The 27,568-nt window shown below is 37.7% G+C and overlaps 1 protein-coding gene across 5 annotated transcripts in view; it reads left to right on the forward strand.

The window, feature by feature from the left end:
- Nucleotides 1-27,568, forward strand: part of si:dkey-233k19.3 (dynein heavy chain 11, axonemal) — a 45,236-nt gene that overhangs the window by 11,816 nt on the left and 5,852 nt on the right. For 3 of the 5 annotated variants that reach the window (XM_017309603.1, XM_017309604.1, XM_017309605.1), the window contains 48 exons: nucleotides 59-185; nucleotides 323-475; nucleotides 565-798; nucleotides 2,030-2,185; nucleotides 2,284-2,444; nucleotides 2,526-2,682; nucleotides 2,890-3,035; nucleotides 3,116-3,232; nucleotides 3,320-3,458; nucleotides 3,611-3,703; nucleotides 3,784-3,978; nucleotides 4,059-4,136; nucleotides 4,224-4,356; nucleotides 5,254-5,381; nucleotides 5,689-5,837; nucleotides 5,956-6,106; nucleotides 6,229-6,360; nucleotides 7,145-7,318; nucleotides 7,888-8,092; nucleotides 9,004-9,169; nucleotides 9,431-9,533; nucleotides 10,276-10,515; nucleotides 10,597-10,758; nucleotides 10,855-11,048; nucleotides 11,208-11,370; nucleotides 11,767-11,890; nucleotides 12,036-12,178; nucleotides 12,647-12,808; nucleotides 14,503-14,736; nucleotides 14,846-14,992; nucleotides 15,099-15,212; nucleotides 15,294-15,437; nucleotides 15,831-16,013; nucleotides 16,110-16,211; nucleotides 16,519-16,653; nucleotides 18,900-19,073; nucleotides 19,205-19,440; nucleotides 19,552-19,674; nucleotides 22,597-22,801; nucleotides 22,907-23,071; nucleotides 23,278-23,418; nucleotides 24,299-24,469; nucleotides 24,884-25,006; nucleotides 25,101-25,294; nucleotides 25,934-26,082; nucleotides 26,171-26,298; nucleotides 26,612-26,839; nucleotides 26,925-27,116. In XM_017309603.1, the coding sequence (XP_017165092.1) occupies nucleotides 59-185; nucleotides 323-475; nucleotides 565-798; nucleotides 2,030-2,185; nucleotides 2,284-2,444; nucleotides 2,526-2,682; nucleotides 2,890-3,035; nucleotides 3,116-3,232; nucleotides 3,320-3,458; nucleotides 3,611-3,703; nucleotides 3,784-3,978; nucleotides 4,059-4,136; nucleotides 4,224-4,356; nucleotides 5,254-5,381; nucleotides 5,689-5,837; nucleotides 5,956-6,106; nucleotides 6,229-6,360; nucleotides 7,145-7,318; nucleotides 7,888-8,092; nucleotides 9,004-9,169; nucleotides 9,431-9,533; nucleotides 10,276-10,515; nucleotides 10,597-10,758; nucleotides 10,855-11,048; nucleotides 11,208-11,370; nucleotides 11,767-11,890; nucleotides 12,036-12,178; nucleotides 12,647-12,808; nucleotides 14,503-14,736; nucleotides 14,846-14,992; nucleotides 15,099-15,212; nucleotides 15,294-15,437; nucleotides 15,831-16,013; nucleotides 16,110-16,211; nucleotides 16,519-16,653; nucleotides 18,900-19,073; nucleotides 19,205-19,440; nucleotides 19,552-19,674; nucleotides 22,597-22,801; nucleotides 22,907-23,071; nucleotides 23,278-23,418; nucleotides 24,299-24,469; nucleotides 24,884-25,006; nucleotides 25,101-25,294; nucleotides 25,934-26,082; nucleotides 26,171-26,298; nucleotides 26,612-26,839; nucleotides 26,925-27,116 (7,573 nt within the window). Of the gene's footprint in view, nucleotides 1-58; nucleotides 186-322; nucleotides 476-564; nucleotides 799-2,029; nucleotides 2,186-2,283; nucleotides 2,445-2,525; nucleotides 2,683-2,889; nucleotides 3,036-3,115; nucleotides 3,233-3,319; nucleotides 3,459-3,610; nucleotides 3,704-3,783; nucleotides 3,979-4,058; nucleotides 4,137-4,223; nucleotides 4,357-5,253; nucleotides 5,382-5,688; nucleotides 5,838-5,955; nucleotides 6,107-6,228; nucleotides 6,361-7,144; nucleotides 7,319-7,887; nucleotides 8,093-9,003; nucleotides 9,170-9,430; nucleotides 9,534-10,275; nucleotides 10,516-10,596; nucleotides 10,759-10,854; nucleotides 11,049-11,207; nucleotides 11,371-11,766; nucleotides 11,891-12,035; nucleotides 12,179-12,646; nucleotides 12,809-14,502; nucleotides 14,737-14,845; nucleotides 14,993-15,098; nucleotides 15,213-15,293; nucleotides 15,438-15,830; nucleotides 16,014-16,109; nucleotides 16,212-16,518; nucleotides 16,654-18,899; nucleotides 19,074-19,204; nucleotides 19,441-19,551; nucleotides 19,675-22,596; nucleotides 22,802-22,906; nucleotides 23,072-23,277; nucleotides 23,419-24,298; nucleotides 24,470-24,883; nucleotides 25,007-25,100; nucleotides 25,295-25,933; nucleotides 26,083-26,170; nucleotides 26,299-26,611; nucleotides 26,840-26,924; nucleotides 27,117-27,568 lie in introns of those variants that run through there. The other 2 variants (XM_008432471.2, XM_017309606.1) reach the window with 2 other exon arrangements.

Raw genomic sequence — 27,568 nt, forward strand, 5'->3', positions numbered from 1 at the left:
CTATAATTATATTTTTGGAAGTATCCTGCTTACTGTCCCTGTTGATGTTTTCTGTCAGGCTGGCTGTATGTGAAAAAGCTCTTGCTGAATATCTGGAGACCAAGAGAATTGCATTTCCCCGATTCTACTTTATTTCATCTGCAGACTTGTTGGACATCCTCTCCAAATGGAGTCGCCCAAAGGAGGTAGTGTGATGCAGAGTTTTACATCAGTTTTGTTTCACTGAATACCTAATCAACTTTTACATGTAGTTACTGACTTTCACTGTCATTTTGCTAAGCACATATTTCAAATAAGGGTAATGACCTATTTCTTGTTCTAGGTTGCTGTTTATCTCCCAAAACTGTTTGACAGCATGTCAGATCTTGAGTTTAACACAAGCGGTGTGCTGCACAATCCTAAACATGCTTTGGGCATGTACAGCAAAGAGAGAGAGTATGTCCAGTTCCAAACTGATTGTTTCTGTAATGGACGGGTAAGATCGAATTCAGTATGATGGGATGTAAAGTATGTCTCACAGATTTCGAATTAAAAAAAACCTTTGGTAAAAATCCTAAACATAAGGTGGAAGAGTGGCTCACCCGTCTGGAGGAATCTATGAGGAACTGCATCAAGGTTCACCTGTCTGAAGCCGTGTCTGTTTATGAGGACAGATCCAGAGAGCAGTGGATTCTTGAATTCCCCGCTCAAATTGCTCTCACCGGATCACAGATCTGGTGGAGCAATGATATGGAGCTTGTTTTTAAACGACTTGAAGAAGGATTTGAGTCGGCATTAAAAGACTACAACAAGAAACAGGTAAGATTGGTAAGAATTTGTTTTTAAAGAACATTTCTTTGCAAGAAATATGTGTATAACCATATAATGTATAACTCAAGCACAAGAAGAAATCAGTTAAAGAAATAATGTTTTGTGTATTTATGTAAAAGACGGACAAAATAACACCCAGGCTCAAAGCACAAGCACTAAAGGATTGTAGCAAAATACATTATAAAAATGCATTATTGGTCCAGTGTGATGCATTGAGGTTCTACTGAGAAACTTTGGCTCCATTTTCAAAGTGATGCCAGTTTTCCATGCACAAAATAAAGTATTTGCTTATAAAATATATTGTTTTAATTTTTACCACATAGTTTCACTGGAATAAAAATGGGACCTCACCCACTGTGTAAAAGGTTCAATTAAGGTTAAAGGAACACAAAGACAAGTGTAAGGTTTTAATTCAATTCATTTTGCAAAAGATTGTAGTCCATTGAAAACTTATTTGGTTCTGTTTGATAGCAAAGTATAATACACAATAGCCAGAAATCATATTTCACAAGTCACATCAAACCTTTTGTGGTCCATAACTGTTGATGGTTGTGCAACTCAATGAGAAGACAACATTTCTTAAGCATAAAACAAAGTAGGTCCTTGGCTTAGACACACTTTGTGTCATGATGGTTTGTGAAAGCAACAGTAGTTTTTACATTTTTGTTAGATTTTTGTCTTTGTCATAGCTATAAACTGTTTGTTGCTTGCTGTTTATTTGTTTGTTTTGACTTTTGAAGTGGAGATTGTGTTCTTCTTTGTGATTCTTACATTAATCACATTGCCTCTTAATCATGTCAGACTCTGTGACCTGAGCGAGGCTTGAAGCAGCTTTATTATGGACTATGCTCATAATAAGTTGTCAAGTTGTCACGGTTGCCAGTTTTATCAGTAAAATCAAAGGTTAACTTGACCTTGGCTTACTGTTTGAACAATCTTCATCTGGCATATAGCCATGCACTGATTAAACCTGCTCTCCTGCAACAATGGGGACAAATAATGCTTTACCCGATACAGGGTCCTCATTCAATTATGTGGATTCAATGTTTTTCATGAAGTGCAATTTTAACTTTGTTTAAGACCTATCATTGACACAAAGAGCTAGACCCAAGCAGTATTAAATATTGCTGTCATTTCACTCCCATGTTTGAATCTAAACTTTCCTTCTGTTTTCTCTGTTCTGAATAATATTGTTTGACTCTGTTTTTTTCCCCTGAAGGTCTTCCAACTCAACATTCTCACAGAAATGCTCCTTGGTGAGCTGAGTCCTGGTGACAGACAGAAGATCATGAGTGTCTGCACTGTTGATGTCCATGCTAGAGACATTGTTGCCAGACTCATTGACCAAAAGGTTGATTCAGATCACTTAGAGAAAGTACTTTAGCTTGAATTTAGTGTTTGTCGTCATTAACCTAACATTTGCTATTATCAAGAGGGTGTATGTAGTAACAGTGCTTTTATGTCAACTCAAAGGTCACCAACTCGCTGGCATTCCAGTGGCTTTCCCAACTTCGACACTGCTGGAATGAGAAGCTGCAACGATGCTATGTCAACATCTGTGATGCTCAGTTCCTTTACTCATACGAGTATATTGGAAATACTTCTCGTCTGGTCATCACTCCCCTCACAGACCGGTATCAAAATCTTTTTCTGGTTTTCAGTCTCATGGTAAGATTACAAAATAAATGATGAATAAAAATCCCTTTTGCTTGTAGGTGCTACATCACATTGACTCAATCACTCCACCTGAACATGAGTGGAGCCCCAACAGGCCCTGCTGGAACAGGGAAAACGGAGACTACAAAGGATCTCGGCAGAGCCATGGGCGTCATGGTGTACATCTTCAACTGTTCTGAACAGATGGACTACAAGGTGAGTTGAACAAAAGTGTGAATTGACAGCATGTCATAAAATGGATTCAAAAGAACTTTGTTTTGTATGCATTTGCATTTATTTACCTCCTTTTCTGCAATTTTTCTGAATAAAATCAATCAAGTGTCACACGTTGCCTGATTTGTAAATAAATTTAACCTGTGGCTAATTTACGATCTGCAATATTTCTGCTTTGTTCATCTAAAGTCCATGGGAAACATCTACAAGGGTCTTGCACAGACTGGAGCATGGGGCTGCTTTGATGAATTCAACCGTATCCCTGTGGATGTCTTGTCCGTTGTCGCAGTTCAGGTCAAAACCATTCAAGACGCTGTTCGTTCTATGAAGAAATCGTGAGTAACCGAGTATTAGTATGCTCAAGTTTTATCGTAGAATTGTGTACATTTCACCATCAATTTATGTTCCTATTTAGGTTCTTGTTCCTCAATCAGAATATTGCCTTAAAAAAATCCATTGGGATTTTTATCACTATGAACCCAGGCTATGCTGGGAGGGCTGAGCTACCTGAAAACGTCAAGGCCCTTTTTAGGTGGGAATGAACGCAAGTTTCTCTTTCAAATTGTTTTTTAATCAACAAAAAAAAGTTTAATATGAAAACTGTTTGTGTCCTGCATAGACCTTGTGCCATGGTGGTGCCTGACACTGAGCTTATTTGTGAGATCATGTTGGTGGCAGAAGGCTTCCGTAGTGCTAAGCTTTTAGCCAGGAAGTTTACTACACTCTACAGCCTCTGCAAAGAGTTACTTTCTAAGCAGGTAAGAAAAATCATTTGCAGGAAAATATCAGGCTACATAGAGCAGAAATTATTTATTTATCAAGGTAAAATCTAGCAGCATAACATGAAAAGAAACAGGAAAACTGTTGATAGCATTACGAGTAGAGGTGAAGTGTCTTTTTTGCTTTTAAGGACCATTATGATTGGGGTTTGCGTGCTGTCAAATCTGTTCTGGTTCTGGCCGGTTCTCTGAGAAGAAAAGACAAAACGAGACCAGAAGATCAGGTGACTTATGTGTGTCTATCCCTCCACAGTCAGCCAAGATATTAGTGTGGTCTAATTTAAAATGGCATATTACTTCCAAGGTGTTGATGCGTGCACTGCGGGACTTCAATATGCCTAAAATTGTGACAGAGGACATGACGGCCTTCCTGGGACTGCTTGGGGACCTGTTTCCAGGCCTGGAAGTTGAGAGAGAAAGAAACTTTGAACTTGAGAAGGTCATCAGAGAATCGACTGTGCAACTTGGACTGCAGCCCGAGGAAACCTTTATCCTAAAGGTAGGTCATTCAGTAAAAAAAAAAAAAAATCCTAAAAAGAAAAGGCCCAAATGCTTTTGTAAACATCTTCTTTGTTTTAGGTAGTACAGCTGGAAGAACTCATGGCAGTTCGTCACTCTGTTTTTGTCATTGGAAGTGCTGGAACTGGAAAAAGCAAGGTGGAATTTTTGTTTCTTTTTACGTGAAAAAAATCCAATCACTTTGTAATTTAGATGTCAAATATGGGGTGTTGACATTTTCAACAGATCCTGAGAGTTCTTCATAAAACATATGTAAAGCTAAGATGGAAGCCAGTCTGGAATGACCTCAATCCAAAGGCGATTGACAGGGATGAACTTTTTGGATTCATTCATCCTGCAACTCGGGAGTGGAAAGATGGTAAAAAGGCTGGTGCTAAAAGGATAAGGGAAATTCTTAGTAGATTAGAAATCATTCATCAATTTGCTGCTTTGCGTTTGCATACTTCCATATAACTAGAGGAAATTGCTCAATTACTAGACATTATGTTGCCCTCTACATTTATTACCTCTGGTAATGATATGCAAATAAGCTTAAAGTAAACTAATCTTTAATTGCAGTTGTGTTAATCTCGCTCTGCAAAATGTAGAAGAAAATCCAACGTTTCCCAGGACCGTTGATTGAGACACAACCCCACTGAACCACAGAGCGTCAACATACATAACAGTGAGATGTTGAGAAATTGACCTCGTCTTAGCTGTCATCTTCATACCCCAAGAAAAGAAGTTATACATTTCTAATTTAAACTTTCTAAACAAAGTATTGTCTGAATTTAAAAATTCACCAGTTACTTTTATGTTATAGGGATCGTTAGATGTTATGGACTAGCGAACAAGAGATTTTGGTGGAATTAATTATCATTGTTTTTAAAGTCTTCCCCACTAAAAAATTGACAAAACTCATGTGTAGATTAAGAAAAACTATGTGAGTGCAAGTGCTATTGCAGTAAAAAAAAAATGCACATATTTGTAGACTTTTTAATAATTCTTGCTATGTGTGCCAATAGTTGATGAGGGTGCTGTATGTAAAATAACTTGGTCTTTGTATTTTTGTCATGCTGACATGCATCAAAATGAGGAGTAAAAAGTAAAATGGGTAAAATGGGATGGATATTTGAACTTTGCAGCCTTATTATTCAACCCACGTCTTTAATGTGGGCAACAAAATTGTGACAGAAGTGTTTTACTTACATGTGAAAACCTTGCTTACTCTTTCTATTCTTTTTTGTTTTTTTGGTTCCTTCAATATCTGTGCAAGGTTTGCTTTCATCACTGATGCGGCAGCAGGCAAACATCTCCCACCATGGGCCTAAGTGGATTGTGTTGGATGGAGACATTGATCCAATGTGGATTGAATCACTCAACACAGTGATGGATGATAACAAGGTACCTCCCTCCTGTTCACTCATACACTATTGTACAACTCATTGCAACCAAGGTGGTGTGTACAGAAAGAAGATGTTTCTTCCTCCTCCAGTCATCACTTCCTGGAGTTTAAGTACTTTTCAGCTTCTTGTCAGAGCGATCAATGTTTTCAGTGCTCATTTTTTATTTATTTGCATTTTTTCCATTGAAAGCAAATACTTTTAAGTTAGCAATTCTACAACAAAAAGATATCTGTCTATTTTTTGTACACATTGCTTAGGGCCTCAAATGTCACATTTTAAAGTGTAATGATTTGGAAATCTTTTAGGTCCTGACACTAGCCAGTAATGAGCGTGTGCCTCTCACCCTTTCCATGAGGCTTGTGTTTGAAATCAGTCATCTTAAGATGGCCACACCTGCTACAGTGTCTAGAGCAGGAATTCTTTATGTTAACCAACAGGACTTAGGCTGGAACCCGTGAGTTATACAGATCTATTCTTCCACTTCTATTATCTTAATATCCACCTGAAGTCTAATCTGTTTGTAGCGTAATGTTAACTTTAGCTTACAGTGTGCAAATCACATTTTTGCTCAGGTACGTCACAAGCTGGATTGATAGACGGGAGCGACAGACAGAACGTGCTCACCTGATGATACTGTTTGATAAATATGTTCCTCGTTGTCTCGAGCAGATGAAGAGCAGTTTTAAAACCATAACTCCTATCCCAGAGAACTCCATGATACAGGTAAATATCAAACAAACATAATGTATAAGTGGATAACTATATTTATCTGTATATCTGTTGTTGTTTGTAAATCTTCACGGTCATAAAACTGACATGTTACTATTATTTATCTCTTCATTCAGACACTGTGCACTTTGCTCGACTGCCTTTTAACTGCAGAAAATATTTCTGCTGACTCTCCTCGTGAAATCTATGAGACGTATTTCACCTTTGCTTGCATCTGGGCTTTTGGAGGAGCCCTCTATAAAGATCAGGTGACTCATTAGTTTTAAATTATTTAAGGAAATACTTGAGAAATTTGATCCAAATTGGCCTACAATTCATGATGAAAGTGCATATTCTTTGCCTAATTGGAAGTACTCATACTTTAGACTACTTCAGGCTTTGGAAGGTAGTACAGTTATCTACCAAGATAGCTTTGAAAGTACAGATTGGACAAAGCTGACCAATAACTGGAGTTTAACAACACTGGTACATTCAGTGAGCTCACACAGAAAACCCCAGACTTTTAGCTTTTTTTTTAACTGATTTATCTTTGTTCTTTCAATTTAATGTAATACAGTTAATTTTATTTTCCCAAAACATCAACTTTTTGTGTAATACATGAGAAGAAAAAAGCCTGTTTAACACGGCCACATAATGGCTAGAGAAAATTGGTATGTCAGAGAAAATATGAAATAAATCAGAGGAGACCCTGTAAAATATCTGAATCAAACCTGGGACATTAGATTGAGTATCTTGGGTCGTAACTGCTTCATCATGAAAAAAGCTAATTCATTTTGTGTCCTTTTGTGAATCTGAATTGAACAAGGTATTTTTTTCTGAGATATTGTCTTTGTTACTTGTGTCAGCATGCGTGGATAAATGAAAACAGACTTAAATCAATTAATGTCAACAAGTAATCGAGGCAAACTACATGAATGGCTTCAGTCCATAATGGAAAAGTTCTGAAGATGATCTAGTTAAACTGTGAGCCAATTAAGTGAGTCCAAAAAATGTGTGTGCATTTGTTTTTGTCTGTTTTTTATGCATGTTCAGCTGCATGATTACCAGGTGAAGTTCAGTCAGTGGTGGACCAAAGAAATGAGGACAGTTAAGTTCCCCACACAAGGAACGGTTTTTGACTACTACCTTGACCACCAGACCAAACGCTTTCTGCCCTGGAGCGATATTGTACCAAGCTTTGAAGTGGAAAACCACACACCATTACAGGTACAAACTCCTGCAAGTTATGAGGAGAAGAATACTCAGCAATAAGAGCAAACTTTTGAAAAGTGTTTGACAAATAATCACAATCACAAGAGGCAAAATAACCAAAAATGAACAATGCCGGCATATTAAAAATGTTTGTATGCTTCAACGAACATAATAAGAGAGGGTAAAGTCACATCATGGGGTTATGGCAGGGGTGCTGGAATGGATGATAGGCTTGCCACTGAGTCTGATTACCGTCTAGCACTCCCTGTACCGGAGCGTGTGGGGGTGAAGGCATGAGCAACAAGACTCAAGCTATCACCCACGCTCCTTTGTGTTTCTTTATGCTCCTGCGTACAGCTGCCTGCGCTCCGAAGGCTCTTGCTGAGCCGTAATTAGCGGGGTTTTGTTCTGAGCAAATGATGCTATTATGACAGAATAGTTGTGGTGTTCTGGGGAAATCCAAGAAATTATAAATCACATACAATTCACTGAACACATGTCTGTCAATAAATCACACTCAAAGAAAGCCATAATAACCATGTATGTTTCTGTTCTCCATCTTCCCGCTGTTCCCGTGATTGCAGGCTGTTGTGGTGCACACAGCAGAGACCATGCGTCTTAGCTACTTCGTGGACTTATTGCTGGAGAGGAGGCAGCCGGTGATGCTTGTGGGGAACGCTGGAGTGGGAAAGACTGCACTTGTCAGAAACAAGTTAGACACTCTGTCAGAGAGTTACACAACCTCAAAAGTACCCTTCAACTACTACACCACCTCCCTCATGTTGCAAGGTGAGTGGGTTTTTGATTTGCTGTGGCGCACAGTGGCACATCAAGTACGCTGTAGCACCATCTGGTGGCAATGATTAGATTCTGAGAGGGTGGAGGTGTGGAGAACTTCAGTCTCTAGGATTTTTCCCTTACAAATCTATTATTGTATGAGATAGACCAACAATTGTGATTGTAAAGTGTAAATTTGAGGAAAAGTTGTGATCTTCTAACGAACGGCTCCTCTAAAACTCAGCTCCTCTAACAGGATTTCTTTCAGGATTGCCATGTATTCACCTCCATTCATCTTTCAATCAACTCTTACTAGCTTTCCTGGTCAGAGTGCAAACATGTCTCTTCTATGGTATTATGCCTTTACTTCCATGTTTTATATCTGGAATGGTGATGTGTATTAGCTTTTTGCAAAACTGGTTTTATATCATATTGGCTCAAAAAGTTTAAATTTGGTGTCATCTCTGGCTGTGTCTACCACACAGCTTGTGCCACAGTGCAAGCAAGACTTCTTCTGGCTTTCCTTCAAAAAGAGCATTTTTAAGGACTCTCTTCTAGATTCATGACTAATAGTTGGCCTGTGTTAACAGATGCTACCATTTGGATCTCTGTAGCTCCTTCAGAGATACTTTTGGCCTCTTGGCTGCTTCTCTGACTAATACTCTCTTTTCCCAGGCCTGTCAGTTTGAGTAGATGTCACTTTCATTGTAAGTTTGCTGTTGAACCAGTAACATTTCCATGTCTAGCCTGTCTAATGTGTTTTGTGGTCTTGATGATGCCTGTAACAAACCTCAGAGCCTGCCACAGGACCTTGTATGTTGTAATATGACAGACAGAATGTCAAGGTTCAAGTAATTTCTTTGCAATACAGTGTACGTGTTATTTCTAAGCTGTGTTTTACTCCCATTGTTACTTTTTTGTAGAGATTTTGGAGCAGCCATTAGAGAAAAGAGCAGGAAGAACCTACTCACCTGCAGGCAACAGGAGGCTGGTCTATTTTATAGATGACATGAACATACCAGCTGTTGATAGCTACGGAACAGTGCAGCCTCATGCTCTTATACGTCAGCATCTGGATTTTGGTCACTGGTGAGAAACACACTCCCACACCTACATGTTATTTCAGATATAACCTTGCAAAACCCATACAGTAAGACAAAGTGTTTAAGAGGTTATTCACAAACCTTCTCTTGACAGGCTTAGTAACCTCTAGCAGTAACTTCTTGCAAAATTGACAGACCGGTAATAGAAGCAAAATGTTATTTATAACATGGAAAGTTAGCATTACTGTATGTACTTCAATTTCAAATATGTATAATGCACAATATCGGTTCTTCATACACTTTGTAGGTATTGCAGACAGAAACTGACTTTAAAGGAAGTGCAAAATACCCAGTATGTTGCATGCATGAATCCAACTGCTGGGAGCTTCATCATCAACCCCAGATTACAGGTACATTTAACAATAATACAGCTCCTTATTATGCACTAATGTTTAGTTTAGATTTCAGTACAAATGTGTTTTGTAATGTCCAAAAAAAAGACTGCTCTACACATAAAGAAAGGCTTTTGAGAGTTTGTGGATTCAGAAAGAGTAGTGAGTCAATACAAAGATAAAACGTATTTTTATCAGAAGTGTTATCGGGATTTCAATATTGTTGACAGGCAAAATTAGCAATGACCAGAGTGGAACATTTTTAAGCTTATAAAATATGTGATTAGTGAAGTATAAACACAATTTTGGTTATACTTTATTCTATGAGGTTGAGATAGCACGAAGACATCCTATAGGTCTTATTTTAAAGCATACATTTAAACACTACATGTTTAGATTAAGTTTAAATTGTGAACAAAAAAACAAAAAAACAAAACGAAGACAAAAAGAAACTGAGAAAAAAGGTAATGGATATAAGTTCTGAGTTTTGATGCTATTCCAAAATCAACTGTAACAATTTAATTTCAATTAATCAACAACATTCACTTTTTAGATTGTTTTACATATGTTCTTACTAAACATAGTGTATTTCATTTATCCTAGTAAAAATTCTTTTTAGAGTAAAATCACTTTTTTAAGAGATCTGCTTAAGAAAGTAGTTTTCCTTTGGTAATTTGAGAATTTATTACAGTGATAATTTGACATGGATTATGTCCAAATAATGTCATGTTTATTTATACTGTATTTTTGTTCCCAACAGAGACATTTCTCAGTGTTTGCAGTAAACTTCCCTTCGCCAGAGTCTCGGGCATCAATCTATGGTCAGATCTTGTGTGGGCATTTAAAACAAAGAGCTTTCAGTCAGTCGGTCCAGAAAACTGCTGCTGCTGTTGTTCGAGCTCTCATGACTCTTCATGACAAGATGGTTCAGAGTTTTGTTCCCACAGCAATCAAGTTTCACTACATATTTAATCTTCGAGACATGTCAAACGTCTTTCAGGTAGTGTGTACAGTAAGCTGAGACTATGCTTGACTTAAAAAATTTTGATAAGATATGGACATGATTATTCTTGTTGTTTAGGGTGTCCTTTTAGCTGGTCCACAGACTGTGAGGGACAGCGCTGACCTGGTGGCATTGTGGCTGCACGAGTCCTGTAGAGTGTATTCAGACAGACTGGTAGACATGAAGGACCTGCAACTTTTCCAGAAGATCCAAATGGAGACTGTGCATGAATGCTTTGAGGTACAATTTATATTAAGATAAATACAATAAACTTCAGTTCTTTACCTACAGATTGCAGTTATTACAGGGAAAAACTACACATCTTTCCTTCTCCAGGGCCTGGAAGATAAAAAAGTGGACAAACAGACCCTACTCTATTGCCACTTTGCCAACATGGACAGAGGTCATTCCTATGCCCCTTTCAATGACTGGTCTATGCTTAGGGCCATCCTCATTGAGGCCTTGAAAAGCTACAATGAGCTCTATCCAACTATGAACCTTGTGCTGTTTGAAGATGCCATACAACATGTGTGAGCATCATTTGACTTATTATTATTATTACATTATGTGTGATTAATATAATGAGCTTGATTAAACATGAGTAGATGATAATAGAAATGATAAGTAATAGTAGGAAATAATAATAAATGTGGTATAACATGACTTAAAAAAGATTATGTTGTCACCAGCTGTCGCATCAGCCGTATCCTGGAGGCTCCGAGGAGCCATGGCCTACTGGTGGGAGTGGGGGGCAGCGGAAAGCAGAGTCTGACTCGCCTCGCTTCCTACATGTCTTCTGTGGAAGTCTTCCAAATCACACTGAGAAAGGGTTACAGCATCCAGGACCTCAATGTAAATGTCATTTATACTTTAAATGCATTTTTTTTTGCCATGGTTTTCAGATGCAACTGATAATTTAACTACTTGAATAAAAGTTTTATTAAGGTCCCTGCTCTATTTTCTTGCTGCAACTTATTGATCTCTTTTTTCTTATTATTGTTATTCGGCTTCTTCAGTGGAGCAAGAAATGTTCGTCAGATACAATTAGGAGCCACTTTCAAGTGTTTTAATATTTCACTGATGCTTTACATGTTTCATTTAAGCATTAATTACTTAAAAATGGAATCCATACTGCATTCGATGGGGTTATTGAACAGCGTGAATTTTCCAGTGGACCTCACATTTGGTTGATAATCACAACCTTTCCTTGTGAAGTTTGGCTTTATTTCTCTCTTTTTTCTTTTCCAGACGGACCTTGCTGGGTTATTACTAAAGGCTGGAGTAAAGAATCATCGTGTGACTTTGCTTCTGACAGATGCACAGATACCTGATGAGCGATTTTTAGTCATTGTTAATAACATACTGGCATCAGGTCAGATTCAAAATCCATGCCATTTGTGCAGTTTTAATAGCAGATATCTTTTGTCTTTCTAATTTTTCTTTTTAAAATAGGAACTAAATAATCATAATTGCCAGAACTCTTCAGTTTGTTATTATAGTTTTTTTTTTCTGTTTAGGTGGAAGTCCAGAGATCTTCTGTGAGGATGAGATTGAACACATTGTGTCAAGTGTGAGAAGAGAGGTGCGCAGCCTCGGACTGCTGGATGACAAGGAGAACTGCTGGAGATTCTTTACACACCGAGTGCAACAACAACTCACGGTGAAGATATTCTGAATATAAATTACAGTGTCTTTAATAGTGCTTTATGTGTGATGTTTAAGAATCAAGAAAATCTTTAAGGATTTTAGCAAACTGTTAAAAGGACACTGCAAATTAAAACAATGTATTAAAACATCTTCTGCTTGCAAGGACTGTTTTTAGCCAGGAAAATTAATAGCAAAGCTATTGGAAAATATATTTTGAGAGTCTGTGTAAAACAAATATAGAAAACTAGATAAATCAGATTAAAAAAAGATGAAATGGCTTTCAATTTACATGTAAGGCATCCACCAAAGTTTTTTCTTTTTTTTACACCAACAACTTTCTTGTAGTCTTTGAGACTAGGGGCGTTATCCCACTTGTACACACCTCATTTTGATTTCTGTACATACTGTAATTCACATTATGTATTTTATATAGGAACTTGGTAAAACACATTTTCAGATTTTTGGATTTTTTTGCTTGCAGGTAGTACTGTGTATGTCTCCTGCTGGCAACGCCCTGCGTGTCAGGGCCCGTCGGTTCCCGGCTCTCATTAACTGTACAACCATCGACTGGTTTCATCCTTGGACAACTGAGGCTCTGCAGTCGGTGAGCTACAGGTTCGTCCATGAAATTGATGGAATTGAGGTAAGCCTGTTGATTGATTACATGAATCTAATATCACCATCTGTTCTTCGTTTAGCCTGAATAGTTAAATTAGGAATTAAATTATTTTAGAAAATATAATTTTCATTATGTAATATATTATAAAATATAAATTTTAACATTTGTATGATGTGTGTAGTTTTTGTCATTTATTTGGATTTTATGCAATCAATGAACCCAAAGTAAAATAAAATGACATGGTTTCTGTTTATTTTTCAAACCAAAATCTAAAAACTAAGGGTACATTGTATTTACACTGTATTTGTCCATCAATTAAAACCCCCCAAAATATTGCAAGTTCTGTGATGGTAGTCTAACAAAATGTGAAAGTGTCATCATTTTCGCAAGGCATTGGAGATAGACAATATGGTATTTTGCCAAGGTTTATCATGCACTTTGACACTTAGGGCCGGTTTAGATTTCAATGAACATTTTCTAATTATTGCAGCACAGCTGAATTAAGTTTTCCATAGATCTTTCATCATTAGTCCTGCAGCAAGGTACTGACAAATTGCTGAACACATGCCCAGAGACTCACAGTAAGCGTAGGGATATCATTGTTTTCCATCATAGCAGCGTAACGATCACAACCCATAGTCATTTATGTTAATGAGAGAAGACTGATTAAGCACATAACGACCCTCTAAGGTGGCGCAGCTGTCACAACCAGGAAGTCTCATTACGTAGGTGAACATGTGCCAGACGGTGAACTTTCTCTGTTTGTGTGTACATCTGTGTGTGGATGGTCATATTCGGGAGTGATGATGTTTATAGCAGTTGTGGTGCTCAGACGTTGTTGCACATTTAGTGTTAAAAGAAATTTTTAATTGTAAACACAACATCAACTAAAACATAAAACTGTCCAATAGTTGTTATTTAGACACTGAGCTGATTGACTGAACTGATAACAAGGTTGCTTTAGCTAAAATTCAAAGGAGTTGGGTGCTTAGAGGTTTGTGTTGATATGAATGAGATTGAGTTTATTTATAATGCTGCTACAAGCCAATGTATGAAACATTGAAACCAAATTCATAAATGATTGTTTATCTTGTTTAGGAGGCAGGAGTCTAAGAAATGTAGTAGTCATTTATTAAAAGTTAGAAATACATAATATTTGTTATACGAGGCCAATCAATGAGCTTGCTTCGCATCTTAACGCAACCCACCATGCTTTATCAAAACGCATTATGTCAGATCTTAATTAATAATGATTTTCTCATCTTACAGATCTATGATCATTAACAATGGCTTTTTGTGAGTTATGGTTAGGTTTGATCTTCATATTCTCTGCTCATTTGTTTTAGCTTTAATTGATTGCTAACTGTGTGATTAATAGGGGACGTGCGTCGTGAATACATAGCTGAAATGTGGTACCACAGCTGTTTAGAAAGTTGGAGGGGAGCAGATATAATGTAAACAGTGTGCATGTTTTACAAGCAGCATGTCAGGGCTTTAAACACATTATTTTCACAGAGGTCTCAAAGCCCAATCATTCCTACTGGCTGCACCTAAATTTCAGATTGAGTAAGTCAGGGCCAGCCAAGTAAGATGGCACAACTTGTAGATGAATTCAAAGTTTATGAAGATAATATTTCAGTGCCCATCAGGTTGGGGATGTTAAACCCCACTTAATCCAGCTCACCCCGTTCTCCCCTCAACCCCACTTATTTTTATAGCCTGCTGTCCAGGAATCCATCAGTCTTTTCATGGCCTACGTTCACAACAGTGTCAACCAGGCAAGTGAAAAATACCTGCGAAATGAGAAGAGGTACAATTACACCACCCCCAAGAGCTTTCTCCAGCAAATCACCTTGTACAGAAACCTGCTGGAGAAAAGCCGGGCTCAGCTTCAGCACAAAATGAACCGACTTGACACTGGCCTTCAGAAACTCCAAAGCACTGCTGCACAGGTCTGGTCTCTTCAACTTGTCCTCTCATTGGCTCCTTTTGGCATTTTAAAAAGCAATATTGCTTTATTTTTTTTTTATTCTCATACATGTCATTTCTTTTTGGTTTTAGGTTGATAATCTGAAAGCAAAATTAGCATCGCAAGAGTCTCAGCTTACATTAAAAAATGAAAATATTGGAGCCCTTTTAACAAAAATTGGGTTGCAAACAGAGAAAGTGAGCAAGAAGAGAGAGGCAGCAGATGTGGAAGCACAAAAGGTTAGAGAACCTCTTATGTGTTGGTTTATAAATTTTTTTGGCATCACATATGCTATTCATCATACATACAGGTTATCATTTAGTTGCAATGATTACTTTTGCACAGGTTGCTGTCATGCAGGCAGAAATTGCTGTCAAACGGAAGGATTGTGAAAATGACCTCACTAAAGCAGAGCCCTCTTTGACAGCTGCAGTGGAAGCACTAAACACCCTCAATAAGGTTCCACCACATCCTCAGTACTTAAAATACAATATATATTTTTAACAGATTTTTGAATATCAGTCATTTGTTTTTTTGTAGGTTAATCTTACTGAGCTCAAGGCTTTTCCAAACCCTCCAGCTGCAGTAACCAATGTTGCAGCCGCTGTCATGGTCTTGCTGGCCCCTCATGGCCGCGTACCTAAGGATCGGAGCTGGAAGGCGGCACGGGCCTTCATGGGCAAGGTTATGCAGTGACAATTTCAATCGCATCATCCTGATTAATGTCAGTCTAATTCATAAAAGGTCCTTGACCCAGGTGCAGCCCAACAGCTCTCTAAAGCTCACATTGTAGCTCGATGGCTCTATTATTACGCTTACACACCCAGCAGTGGAACTAGTGTGTTAAACTGCTTCTCTGCATATGACTGCAGTTTCTGCAAGTGTGTTTAAAATTAATTATAGACACACAAACATTGCACACATGGTAAGCTGGTGGATGCATAAATGTACAACATGGTTTGACTAGCCTTTTGCCGATTAAAATGTGTTAATATTTTATAAACAAACAAGTGTCGTTTCTCCGATTTCCACATTAAACTTTGGAAACTGATTTAATTTTCCTTTTTTATCCATCAGGTGGATGATTTTCTACATGCCCTGGTGTCATATGACAAAGAGCACATTCCTGAGTCCTGCCTGACTGTGGTGAAGCAACAGTATTTGAGAAAGCCAGACTTCCACCCTGATCTAGTTTGGACCAAATCTACAGCTGCAGCTGGACTTTGTGCTTGGACTATTAATATTGTCAGATACTATGAGGTTTGACATGGCCTTGGAATATTTAAAAATTATTATGAGTGGATTTTGTCCAAGTTGGAAGCATCATTCTGGATTTTTTTTTTTTTTTCTGTTTAGATTTATTGTGAGGTTATCCCAAAACGCTCTGCATTATCACAAGCTAATACAGAGCTGGAAATGGAAACAGCCAAACTGTTGGTACTTCAAAAAAAACTGGCGGTGAGTGTTTTTGGCATACTTAATTACAAGCACTTCTCATTGAATAGGAATTTCATCAAAAACTTAAATAATTTTAGTAACGAAATCCATGTACCAACTATATGACAAGCTTAGACTCACATATCAAGATGTTAAGACGCTGCAACAGCAAACCTTCATACTGTTAGACTACTTAGAGACTGCCCACCATTTCATGCTTCTTTATCTTTTGTGGCTGATCATCTCTTTATTTTTATTGAATTGCTGATTAGTACAAAAGTACTTGTAAGTAGTATCTCATGTTCAGGATTTGCTTTTTTCCCCCTAGGATCTTGATGCCAACCTCCAAAGCCTGACAGCTCAGTTTGAAAGAGCTACAGCTGAGAAAATCAGTTGTCAGGAGGAGGTGACACAAACCACCCAGACCGTAGAGCTGGCCAACCAACTCGTCAAAGGCCTAATGGTAAACAATGTGACGCTTAGGAGTTTGGTCAAGCCACTGAACCTAAAACTGGCATTGGATTAACTGAGATTTGACTGGGGGACATGCTGGTAATCAAATTGCATTAGTAATCTGGACTGAAAGTTGTGATGTCCTGGCAGGAAACCTTGACAGTTGCATGAGCAGAACAGGCAGAGGAAGATCTCACAGCCTGGTCCAGCAGCATACTGTGGTCATGTGAGATAGAGTGGGCTGGTCCAGGGAAAACGCATGGTTGAACCAGGCAACTGGCTATTTGAGCATTTTCCAAAATGGAGAATGGGGGAGAAATGGCTAAAAGGCTAAACACATAACCCTTTTTTCTGAACATTGAACAGATTTTGTGTGGGCAGAAAATGTATTCCACGGATTTGTTTTGATAAACTGTAAATAGGAAGTTGTAAGCTATGACTCTACACATTATACAAATCATATATAAAAATCTTTACTTTTCCTGTTCATGGTCTTTTTTTGAAAACCTCTGTGGTAATGTGAGATAACAGATGGTGATTTTAGTGGCCATTTTACAAGTTCGACTTTCTTATTCCACAGAATAAATGTTGTTTGCATGGAACATCTTGGCTTTTAAGCATATCAAGATAAATGTTTTGTCTTTATTGCATTGACCTGGAAGCAATAGTGTTCAGACTAATAAATCAGACCGTCTATATTTAATCATTAACTTAACTCAAAGCCTCAACAGCTGTTGGAAATTAACAATGTCTCACCACAGACTGAGTGATGTTACAGGCGATCCATAATACATTAGAGTAAAATTATAGTGATTTTTAACTGTCTGAGAATTTATTATGTGACATATTCTAGATCCACAGCCCCTTGTAAGAAAATGCCACGCTTGATTTATTGCTGCGGGCCATCACAGTCACAGTATTGAAGGTTTAAATAAATGCTGAATTGATGCAGAGAGAATCGCCACACAAAATTCGTAAGGTATTATTCAGGGATTTGCAGTTTGATGCATTCAATTTTGTATGCATTCTGAAATCTTTTTAGTTTGAACCACAGATAAAGTCTCGTGCTGCTGTTTTTTTCACTTTAAATTTTTATATACAAACATTGAAATAGTTTCAAAGTCATACTGTAATCCACAATTTTTGAAGTGAAACTAAAAGGTAATAAAATGTCCGTTGTTCTATTAGTCTGATATGAAAATATGCAAATATTGCCTCAACACACCTATGAAAACTGCAACATAGTCGTTCCGTTAGATTGCATTTGTATTTTGAAACACTGTAACAGTGCTACAGTATTTAATAGAAATAATGAATAGCCAAGGAAGACTGGTGTGTGGCTCCAGAGCCGCAGGTGGCAGACCCCTGGAATCCAGTAGGGGCCAAGACTGAAGTACATTTCCTCCTTCATATATCACACCACCAATCAAATAGAAAGGAAAGTGACATAGCGGCTGATGAAGTTCTACTTTAGTAGATGTTAAACGTTCGTTTACATTGCAGCAGGATTGTATTTGTACCAGAACTGATGATTACACTTGGAATGTAAGTTGAGGGCAGAATGCGACCATTGATATTCGTGTATGAAAAGCAAATTCAGAACGGAAGTGGGTTGTGTTTCTACTGAGATTAACTACCAAAGAGAAAAAAAAGTCTTTGTAACAAGTCATTAACATAACATGCACATCACAGATTAAAATAAGACACGTGGTGTGACATATCTGACGTAAGTTTTCTGACAAAATAATCATTTTTCCATGCAAGCACCTTCCCAGAGCAAATGTGACAATGGCTTATAGGTTTACAAAATAACTTTTGCATAACCCTCTATGACGTTTTAGAGAGCTCAGTTGTTTTAGGATGGGAGTGTCCAGTTCTTGAAGGCTGATGTCCTGTAACTATTTGATGTGTCCCAAGTCCAACATACCTTAATAAATGACTGGATTATCTTCTCATAAAGTCCACTTTCACAGAATAATGATCTAATTAGCGGACACAGGTGTGATGACATAAAGACGAATCTAAAAGTTGCAGGACACAGGCTCTCGAGGACTGGAGTTTAACACCTGTAATAAGGCGTAGAAGTTTGCTTACATTTTGGCCCTTCTCAGGCTAGTGTTTAGCTTCAGCCTAACTGATCTGGAGTTATATTAAAGGGAGACTTTAAGAAAGTTTTCTACTACACTTTAGATATTAGTTGCTTATGACCAGAACCCCACTTCAACAATTCTAAACTATCTCTTTTACCTCATACAGGAAGAAAAGGAACGCTGGTCCCAAGCTATTATCCAGTACAAGAAACAGCACAAAACTCTCTGTGGTGACGTCCTCCTCGCCTCAGCTTTCATCTCGTATTTGGGTTATTTTACGAGCCAGTATCGTGTGGAGCTTTTCAAAAATTCTTGGGTACCTTTCCTTCAGTCACAGAAGGTAAAATCAGTTTCATACAATATGTTTAATTCTACAGTTGTTTGTGAAGAAACATATTTGCTTTGTAAACAACTCCAGCAATGTGAAGTAGAGTCCACCAAAGTGACCTCAATCCCCTGATTTTGTTCCAGGTCTCTGTGCCCCTGACAGACGGCCTGGATCCGATCCTCATGCTTACAGATGATGCCACTGTGGCAGCCTGGCACAACCAGGGCTTGCCAAATGATAGAATGTCTACTGAAAATGCAGCCATCCTGACCACCAGTGAGCGTTGGCCACTCATCATTGATCCACAGCAGCAGGCCATCAAGTGGATCAGAAACCGACTGAAGCCAGAGCTCAGGATGGTGCGACTGGGACAGAAAGGGTAAAAAAAAAAAAATTAAAAAAATTCAGGAAAAAATGTACAGTATATAAAATAAAGCAAATATTATACATTATACATTCATGTCACTTTTGATTTTCTATTGTGGTGCAGGTATATCGAAGTTATTGAACAAGCTCTTGTCTGTGGAGAAACCGTCCTGATAGAGAATCTCCCAGAAAAGGTAGACCCAGTCCTGGAGAATCTTCTGGGAAAAAGAACAATTAAAAGAGGAAGGTTAGTGCTGAAACATTTCAGTCCTGGGAAACATTAGAGATAAAGAAAGTGAAATCAGTGCATTTAATAAGTCAATATACGAGAAAGTTGAAACAATAGCGCTAGAAAACATCAGCAAGACATGACTAAATGCATTATTATGGCTCCCCTTTAGATTATAAATGAATTTGCGGCTTGTGTTCTGAACCCCTGAGGTCAAGCTATTGATTGACCCCCTCAAGATGGGTGATAGATGTATATTTGTGTGTTTACATTCTTTTAGGTGTGATGAATATTGAATACATGAGCTTCAGGGTAAACGCTGAATTGAGGAACAACATGGCTATGTATGAGGTCTTATGTTTCTCACAAAAAGCTTCATTGTAACAGACTAGAATCAGTAGTCTTCCGTCAGCTGGCATTTTACTGAATTCTTTCAGTAATCTCCTTATGAATATGTTAGCACTCTAATGAGTCCTCATGTATACATTTTCTTCAGGTACAGATAAAATTCATGAGTATTCTTATAGGGATATTGAAATTGAAATGCTGTACACTGATCAAAGTAATTTAGGATTAGGCATTTGCATACTAAAAATACAGCCAGCAGTGCCGGACAACAAAGGGTGTTGTACAGCATCGACGTCAGCACTACTCACAAAACCTGCAGTTATAAAGGACTGGTGCTGGCTGCTCATACAAACCCTAAGTTATCACAACACAAGTCCCTCACCCTATGAAACCTGTTCACCTCTTTAAAATTCTGCCAATCTAGGCCTGTGACTACCTTGGCGAGTCCAATAGTTAGTGAAAAAGTTCCTTAATCCTGCCTTCAAGTGCTTGTGAAAGGAGTTTTAGATGGTTAAAAAAATGTGGTTAGCTTGATTTGTTAAATCCATAGACTAATAGGCCAGATTGTAACAGTTACCCTTATAAACTGGAGCTACACGGCTCATAAGAAATTTGGCAGACTTAAAATTAAGGACCGTCGAACAAAAGTGGGTTGAGTTTATTATTTTATTATTTTGTATTACATTTATTATTACATCTTGTTTCACACCGTCCCAAAAGGGTTTTGTTCCAAAATAAATTGCAGAATAACCATGAGTTCAAATCTGACTTCAAAAGCATGATGTGGTTTCATCACAAATTTAAGTTAGGCTGAAATTGTTGCTAGAGAAGTAAAACAGTTACCCCTTCTCCTGGAATACAATAAATTCAATCGTGTAGACAGCATGATTAGAAAATACCACATAATGATGTTCTGCTTCTCTGAAATGCTCACACCTTCACGCTCTCCTCCATGCCTATGCATTAATATTGAGTTTTTTTGGTGGATATTCATTAAGCTTTTTTTTTTTTTTTTGAAGTCTTGTCCGTCCAGACGTAACAATTTATCATACTAAATCTGATAATAAGTTTATTCCTTGTAGATGACCCGCACACTTGTTTCTGTCGATGATTAATACAACCTGCTGGGTCAGCCATGATGGATCTGGTAGTGCTCCACAGCTGAAGTTCATTAATAATTGGAATGTTGTAGAGTGTGAAGTAATGAATACTAATTATTCCTTTCATGGCTGACGGAAGACTACAAGCCAATCCATCAGCAAGGACTTTAATTTGGTGGAGTAATGGTTCTATCAATAGTACATTAATTCTGGCTTGTGAAGATATAGAGTTGAACCATACCTACACCATGAGGATCTTTTGCCATAAAAATTGGGGCCTTCCCTGACATCCAAGGGGCAATTAGAGATAAATGAAAAGCCACCAGGTTCGTCAAGCAACTGCTAATTTAATTGAAACACAAGAGTAGATAAGTATTGGCTGGTGCTGTTATCATATCTTGTATTTGTGCAAGGATATTTGCACATAACACAAACAAACTGGTATGATTTCGAACTGGCAGGCCATGAAAGCATAAGACTTAGTTTAGAGGGCCATCAATATTACGAGTTTGAAGCAATTTGCTTTTGTGTAATTATTATTTAATTTAGTTTATTTTTGTCAGTTGGATCAGTTTATAAGACAAGACTAAATGATGTACATTATTGGATTAACAAGAATAAGATAAAGTGAGATTTAAGATGTATTGTTGGAAAACCTACACATTCTTCCAACCTAAGGAGACCTTGAAAGCAACAAAAGTGTTGAAAATACTGTATAGCTTGCTTTGGTTGATCTGTTTGTTTACATGTTCTTGTGGTCTGAGCTGGGGCTAAGCCATAAACAATTTAATATTGTATAGTAGAATCAACATGTGTTGTTTCAGTCTTCAAAATGTCACAGTAATGATGTGTTTTGGGATTTCTCAAAAGTACATTCAGACTGTATTTGTATGTTATTTTGACTGACATTAGGCCAACATCACTGTATGTTTTTGCATCACTTATTAAAGAAGTTATTTTTGCTTTTGAGATGTTAATTTTAGTTTCTGCTTATTTTTAGTCTTTTATTGCATGGCTGGTTATGTATTTTTAAAGTATTTTTACAAGAGGGACCAAAGTGCTGTAATTCTGTGGTATTGTAGCATCAGGAGACTTGTAAAACAAAATATTGTTGCAGCCCTAAACGGCTATACAATTAAGTTTAAATAGCAAATGTGATCTTTAGGCATTTAACCCTTCCACGGTATTTGCGCGATGGTCAGGAAAAAAGTTTACTTTATTGTATAAGCACTTGGAATATCAAATCTTTTTCAGCTGCATATTTAACATATTTTATTTACAGGTAATCCGATAAATTGATACTAGAAATTAGTATAAATTTCTAGTTTTAAGATGCAGTCTTTGTACTGTGGTTGAATTTTTCAAAATATATCGTATGTTTTATTCCCAGTGCAAACTACAAACTTAAGTGCTGTGTCAGTTTGTACATTTAATTTACTAAGCACAAAATCACAAACATCTAGACAATAATTTTCCTTTTTCTGTTATTTAGGTGTATTCTTATTGGGGATAAGGAATGTGAGTACAACAAGAACTTTCAACTCATTCTGCACACCAAGCTGGTCAATCCACACTTCCCTCCTGAGCTCCAGGCCGAGGCCACCCTCATTAACTTCACGGTGACGCCTCAGGGCCTGGGCGACCAGCTGCTGGGACAGGTAGTCTCCAGTGAGAGACCTGACCTGGAAAGTCTAATGGTAAACCTGTTTAGATGTTGGTAATTTGAAGCATTTTTTCTTATGTCTTCATGAAAGTTTTTAGTATACAAAAACATCTTTGAAATTGAAATTTTATCTACCAAGATGGAGCTCACCATGCAGCAAAACCACTTCAAAATTGAGCTCAAGAAGTTTGAAGATGACCTACTGAGTCATTTGTCTGCAGCCGATGGGAGTTTTCTGAGCGACAATTCTCTGGTAGAGCAACTTGAAAACACCAAGCGCATGGCAACTCACATTCAATCCAAGGTAAAGTTATTACACAAAAATGGTTCTGGTGGCATTTTTTCTTTTTCTTTTGGTTGCTTAGGTAATATTAAATGTCATACTACAGCAAGTGGCTCATTTTATTGCATTAGCTGTAAATGATGTGTAGTTAGGCATATGTGTAATGGGAGGGTTTTGGAGCATGACTGAGAGCCTAATAGCTCATTTTGTGCAATTGGAACACACAGGTGGTGGAGGCCAGAGAGAACGAGACAAAGATCAACGAGGCTCGAGAACTATACCGCCCAGCAGCTGAGAGAGCGGCACTCCTCTTTTTTATCATCAATGACCTCAGCAAGATTAACCCCATGTACCAGTTTTCTCTCAAGGTGAAACTTTCACCCCCGGCGTGCTCTCAGAGGAACAATGTTTACAATACACTCCATTTTTTTTTTCTTGACCAATTTTATGTTTTTCTTTATGTTGCCCTTTCTCTTTTAGTCTGGATAAAACCTTGAATTTTCATCATAAAAACTTTTTTTTTTTTAATTTGCCTGAACTGCACCTTGCAAAAGTATTTGTCAACTTGAAATTGTTCATATTATGTCACAAAAAATATTATGCGATAGACTGACACTTTTTATTCATTCCACTTGAATCGATATATTTTCAATCCACATTTTACTGTAACTACAGCTGCAAAAATGTAAATTCAGTACTTAAAATCTGTTTTGTTTTTTTGCCATTTTACATTCTGTTGGTCTTTTGCTCAAACGATGTAGGGGACACATTTGAAATATGAAAACCTGTCTAATCTAAATCAAATTCAAAAGTTGTGGAAAACTTAATAATAATGTGTACTTATACTTTCCACCCAATTTTACTGAGCTTGAGCTATTTTGCCAAGAAAATTTGGCAGGAATTCAGTCTTTAGCTGTGCAAACATAGTAGAGACAGACTATCTCCAAAAACTGCTAGTTACAGTAGCAGCAAAACGGGTGTTACACAAAACATTGAATCATTTGAGGTAGACAGAAATGCACATCACACTTTAAAGACTAGTATTTAAAAAAAAATTAAAACCAGTTTCTTTCTTTCAGTTTCGTGTTCCTTTGTTGCTTCTTTGATGCTTTGTATCGCATTGTCACAGAAACCTTAATGAAATTGGTGAAGTTTGCGGTGTAATGGACAACCTGAAAAAGTTCAAGCATTTAATTATGTGAGTGACCATAGCTAATGATAATTTAGTTTTCTTTGGTTTTATTCCAGGGCTTTAACCTGGTGTTTAACAAAGCAATGGAGCATGCACAATGGGATGAGGATGTGAGGACCAGGGTATGCACCCTCACTGAGGCCATCACCCATTCTGTATTCCTGTATACCAGCCAGGGCCTGTTTGAGAGAGACAAGTTAACCTTCTTGTCACACACTGCCTTCCAGGTGAGGGACCCAGGTCCGCCCTCAAAGGTGGGGCCTGCTGTCACTCTCATCAATCAAAGTACTTTTCTGCCCCCACATTAACTTCAATTAAAAGCAGTCAGCAATACCATACGTGGCTATTGATTATCTCTCACACTTTGCTCTGTGGCTGCTGCTCAGAGAGTTGGTTCTGACAGGGGGTTGGATCTTATAACATAATGCAATTATCTGTCTCCGCGGCAACTGTTTTCTTCGTAGGAATTGTCCAAGTTTGAAGGCTGTCCTTCACTTGGCTTTTTCACATTTACTGACACTTAATTCAGCTTGTAAAGTTAAGAACGTTTGGGAATTTCTTTAATGTTTATTAATTACTAAAAACATATCAGAATCACTTATATTGTAAGTCTGACTACTAAAACTGGTTCTCCCCTTTAGATTCTCCTCTCTCAGGGTTTGATTGATCCCCAGGAATTTGAGTTCCTGCTTCATTTCCCAGTGCAAACTACAAACTTCAGTGCTGTGTCGTTCCTCTCTCCACATAGCTGGGGGGCCATTAAGGTACTGTACAATAATTGCGTTTTGTGAGTCACATTTTACTAAATGCTGTGCTCCACTGCAGAGTGAGGTGAATATGTCATGTACTTTGATATAGACAATCTCTGCAATGGAGGAATTCAGTGGACTCGACAAAGATGTGGAAAACTCTGCAAAACGCTGGAAGAAGATTGTTGAATCCAGCTGTCCTGAGAATGAAAAGCTCCCGCTATACTGGAAGAATAAGAGCCCCCTTCAGAAGCTCATCATCCTGAGAGCACTCAGACCTGACAGGCTAACCTATGCAGTGAAGTAAATAACTAACCAAAGTTAAGCAATCTTACATGGAAAAACAGTGATACTGCTGAGATGTTTATTTATGTTACAAGTGAAAATTTCTGTGAATTTAAATGTAGTGTTATGTGACAGATCAAAAATTGTTTGATGGAACAAAAATTATACAACTGTTCCAAATGCTTAAAAATCTTAAAAGTGTGGCAGGCATATGCCTTTTTACTCTTTACTCTGATAAACTACAGTCATTCCAGTTACCTTCAAAAGTTCCTTAATTACTTTACAGTTCACTTGTTTCTGACTCATTCTGAGCATAAAAACATCCCAGCAGGATAACAACTCTCAATACACAGCCAAAGATACAATGTAGTGATTTTAATCAAAGCAACTTAAGTGTTAGAATGTCCTAATTACTATTAAGACCTAAATCAAATGGAAAATATGTTCACTCTCCCATAAGAGCTTCAGTTGTTTTTCAAAGAATTGACAACTCTTTTAGTCTATAAAAGTGTAAAAATAAACTTTTACTGAACAGACATTCTCAAACACTTGAACACTGAAAAAGTTTGAGTGATATGAATAATTTTGCAAAGCAAATGCGGACATGTATTTTCAATATCTGTGTATTCATATTAATATATTAATGTTTTCTCATAGGAAATTTGTGGAAGAAAGCATGGGAACTAAATATGCAGAAAGCACCAGGCTGGAATTAGAAAAATTATTTGAGGATAGCACTCCTTCAACCTCCATGTTCTTCATTCTCTCACCTGGAATGGATCCACTAAGAGATGTTGAAAAACTAGGTACCACACTTCTTATTTATTACTTGCATATTTGTTTTAATTTAGAATTACACTGTAAAATATATATGTATATTTTTTTTAAATGCAGGTTTAAAGCTGGGATTTTCCATTGACCGGGGAACTTTACACAATGTGTCTCTGGGACAGGGGCAGGAGGAGGTAGCAGAGAGGGTTCTCAGGAACGCCTCCAAACAGGGACATTGGGTCATTTTGCAGGTACAAGTTCATTTTACTCTTTGCACCAGAAGCTATAGCAACACAAGACTTGCACTCGGAGCCTCCTTATGCCACTAATGATATCATCTCATCCCCGGAACAAGGGAAATAAACTCAATTTGGTTCAATAAAATCCCTAATTGGCTAGATCAGCTCCACAAATGGCTACTTTAGAGAGAAGCTGTGAACTAAGAGAACTGGTGAGGGCTTTTAAACAAGTCTAGAGTCCAGAAAATCTTTTTCTAACTAATTTGACCTAACAAAATTTTAAATTTAGCAATAAAACCTCTTAATATTTTTCTCTTTTCTTCAGAATGTACACCTCGTGGTCCGCTGGCTGCCTTCACTAGATGCTCTCCTGGAGACAGTGGCAGTGGATGGACATCCCCGCTACCGGGTCTTCATCACCGCAGAGCCAGCACAGAACCCCAAGCAGCATGTGATCCCCAGAGGCATGCTGGAGAACGCCATCAAAATTACAAACGAACCCCCGTCTGGCATGAATCCCAGTTTACACACTGCCCTCAACAACTTCAACCAGGTGTGCTGAAAATAGTTTTACAGTCAGGTGTGTTTTGACATGCATTCCCTGACATCTATTTTTCTGGCTTTTTTTTCTTTCTCAGGATACCTTGGATATGTGCTCTAGAGAGCAAGAGTTCAACTCCATGTTGTTCTCCCTCTGTTTCTTCCATGCCTGCATAACAGAGCGCAGAAAATTTGGCTCGCAAGGGTGGAACCACAACTACCCCTTCAGCACAGGAGACCTCACCATCTCTGCCCATATTTTATATAACTACCTGGAGGGCAACTCAAAGGTATTTATTATTCTCTAACAAAATATTTCTTTCATTTCTTTTTGGGGTTTTTTTCTTAATAAAACTTTTAATGTGTTTTACAACTACCTAAATGATCAAATTTAGAGGGATAATGGTATTATTATCGACAATAATGTCAGACAAGGATGCTGAATTACTCTGAAGCATCTCCAATTATTTCTTTAAAGTCTTTTGTTGCGGTGGTATTTGTAAAAAAAAAAAAAAAAAAGCTCATTACTGTCTTTTTTTCAAACCCACAACCTATAATTTAGCTTTATTTCACAAAGACAAAAAAATCCATTCTTTCAGATTTGCGCCCCTCACAACTCCTAATGCATTTCTCTTAGAACTCCCATTACTCCGGTCATAACCAATTACATCTCCGAGGTATTCTGCCCTCCAAAAACGAATGTCCTTCATTACGTTAACCAAACACTAACCTGTATGTGCGT

The sequence above is a fragment of the Poecilia reticulata genome, linkage group LG16 (assembly GCF_000633615.1).
Source record: "Poecilia reticulata strain Guanapo linkage group LG16, Guppy_female_1.0+MT, whole genome shotgun sequence".
Lineage (NCBI taxonomy): Eukaryota > Metazoa > Chordata > Actinopteri > Cyprinodontiformes > Poeciliidae > Poecilia > Poecilia reticulata.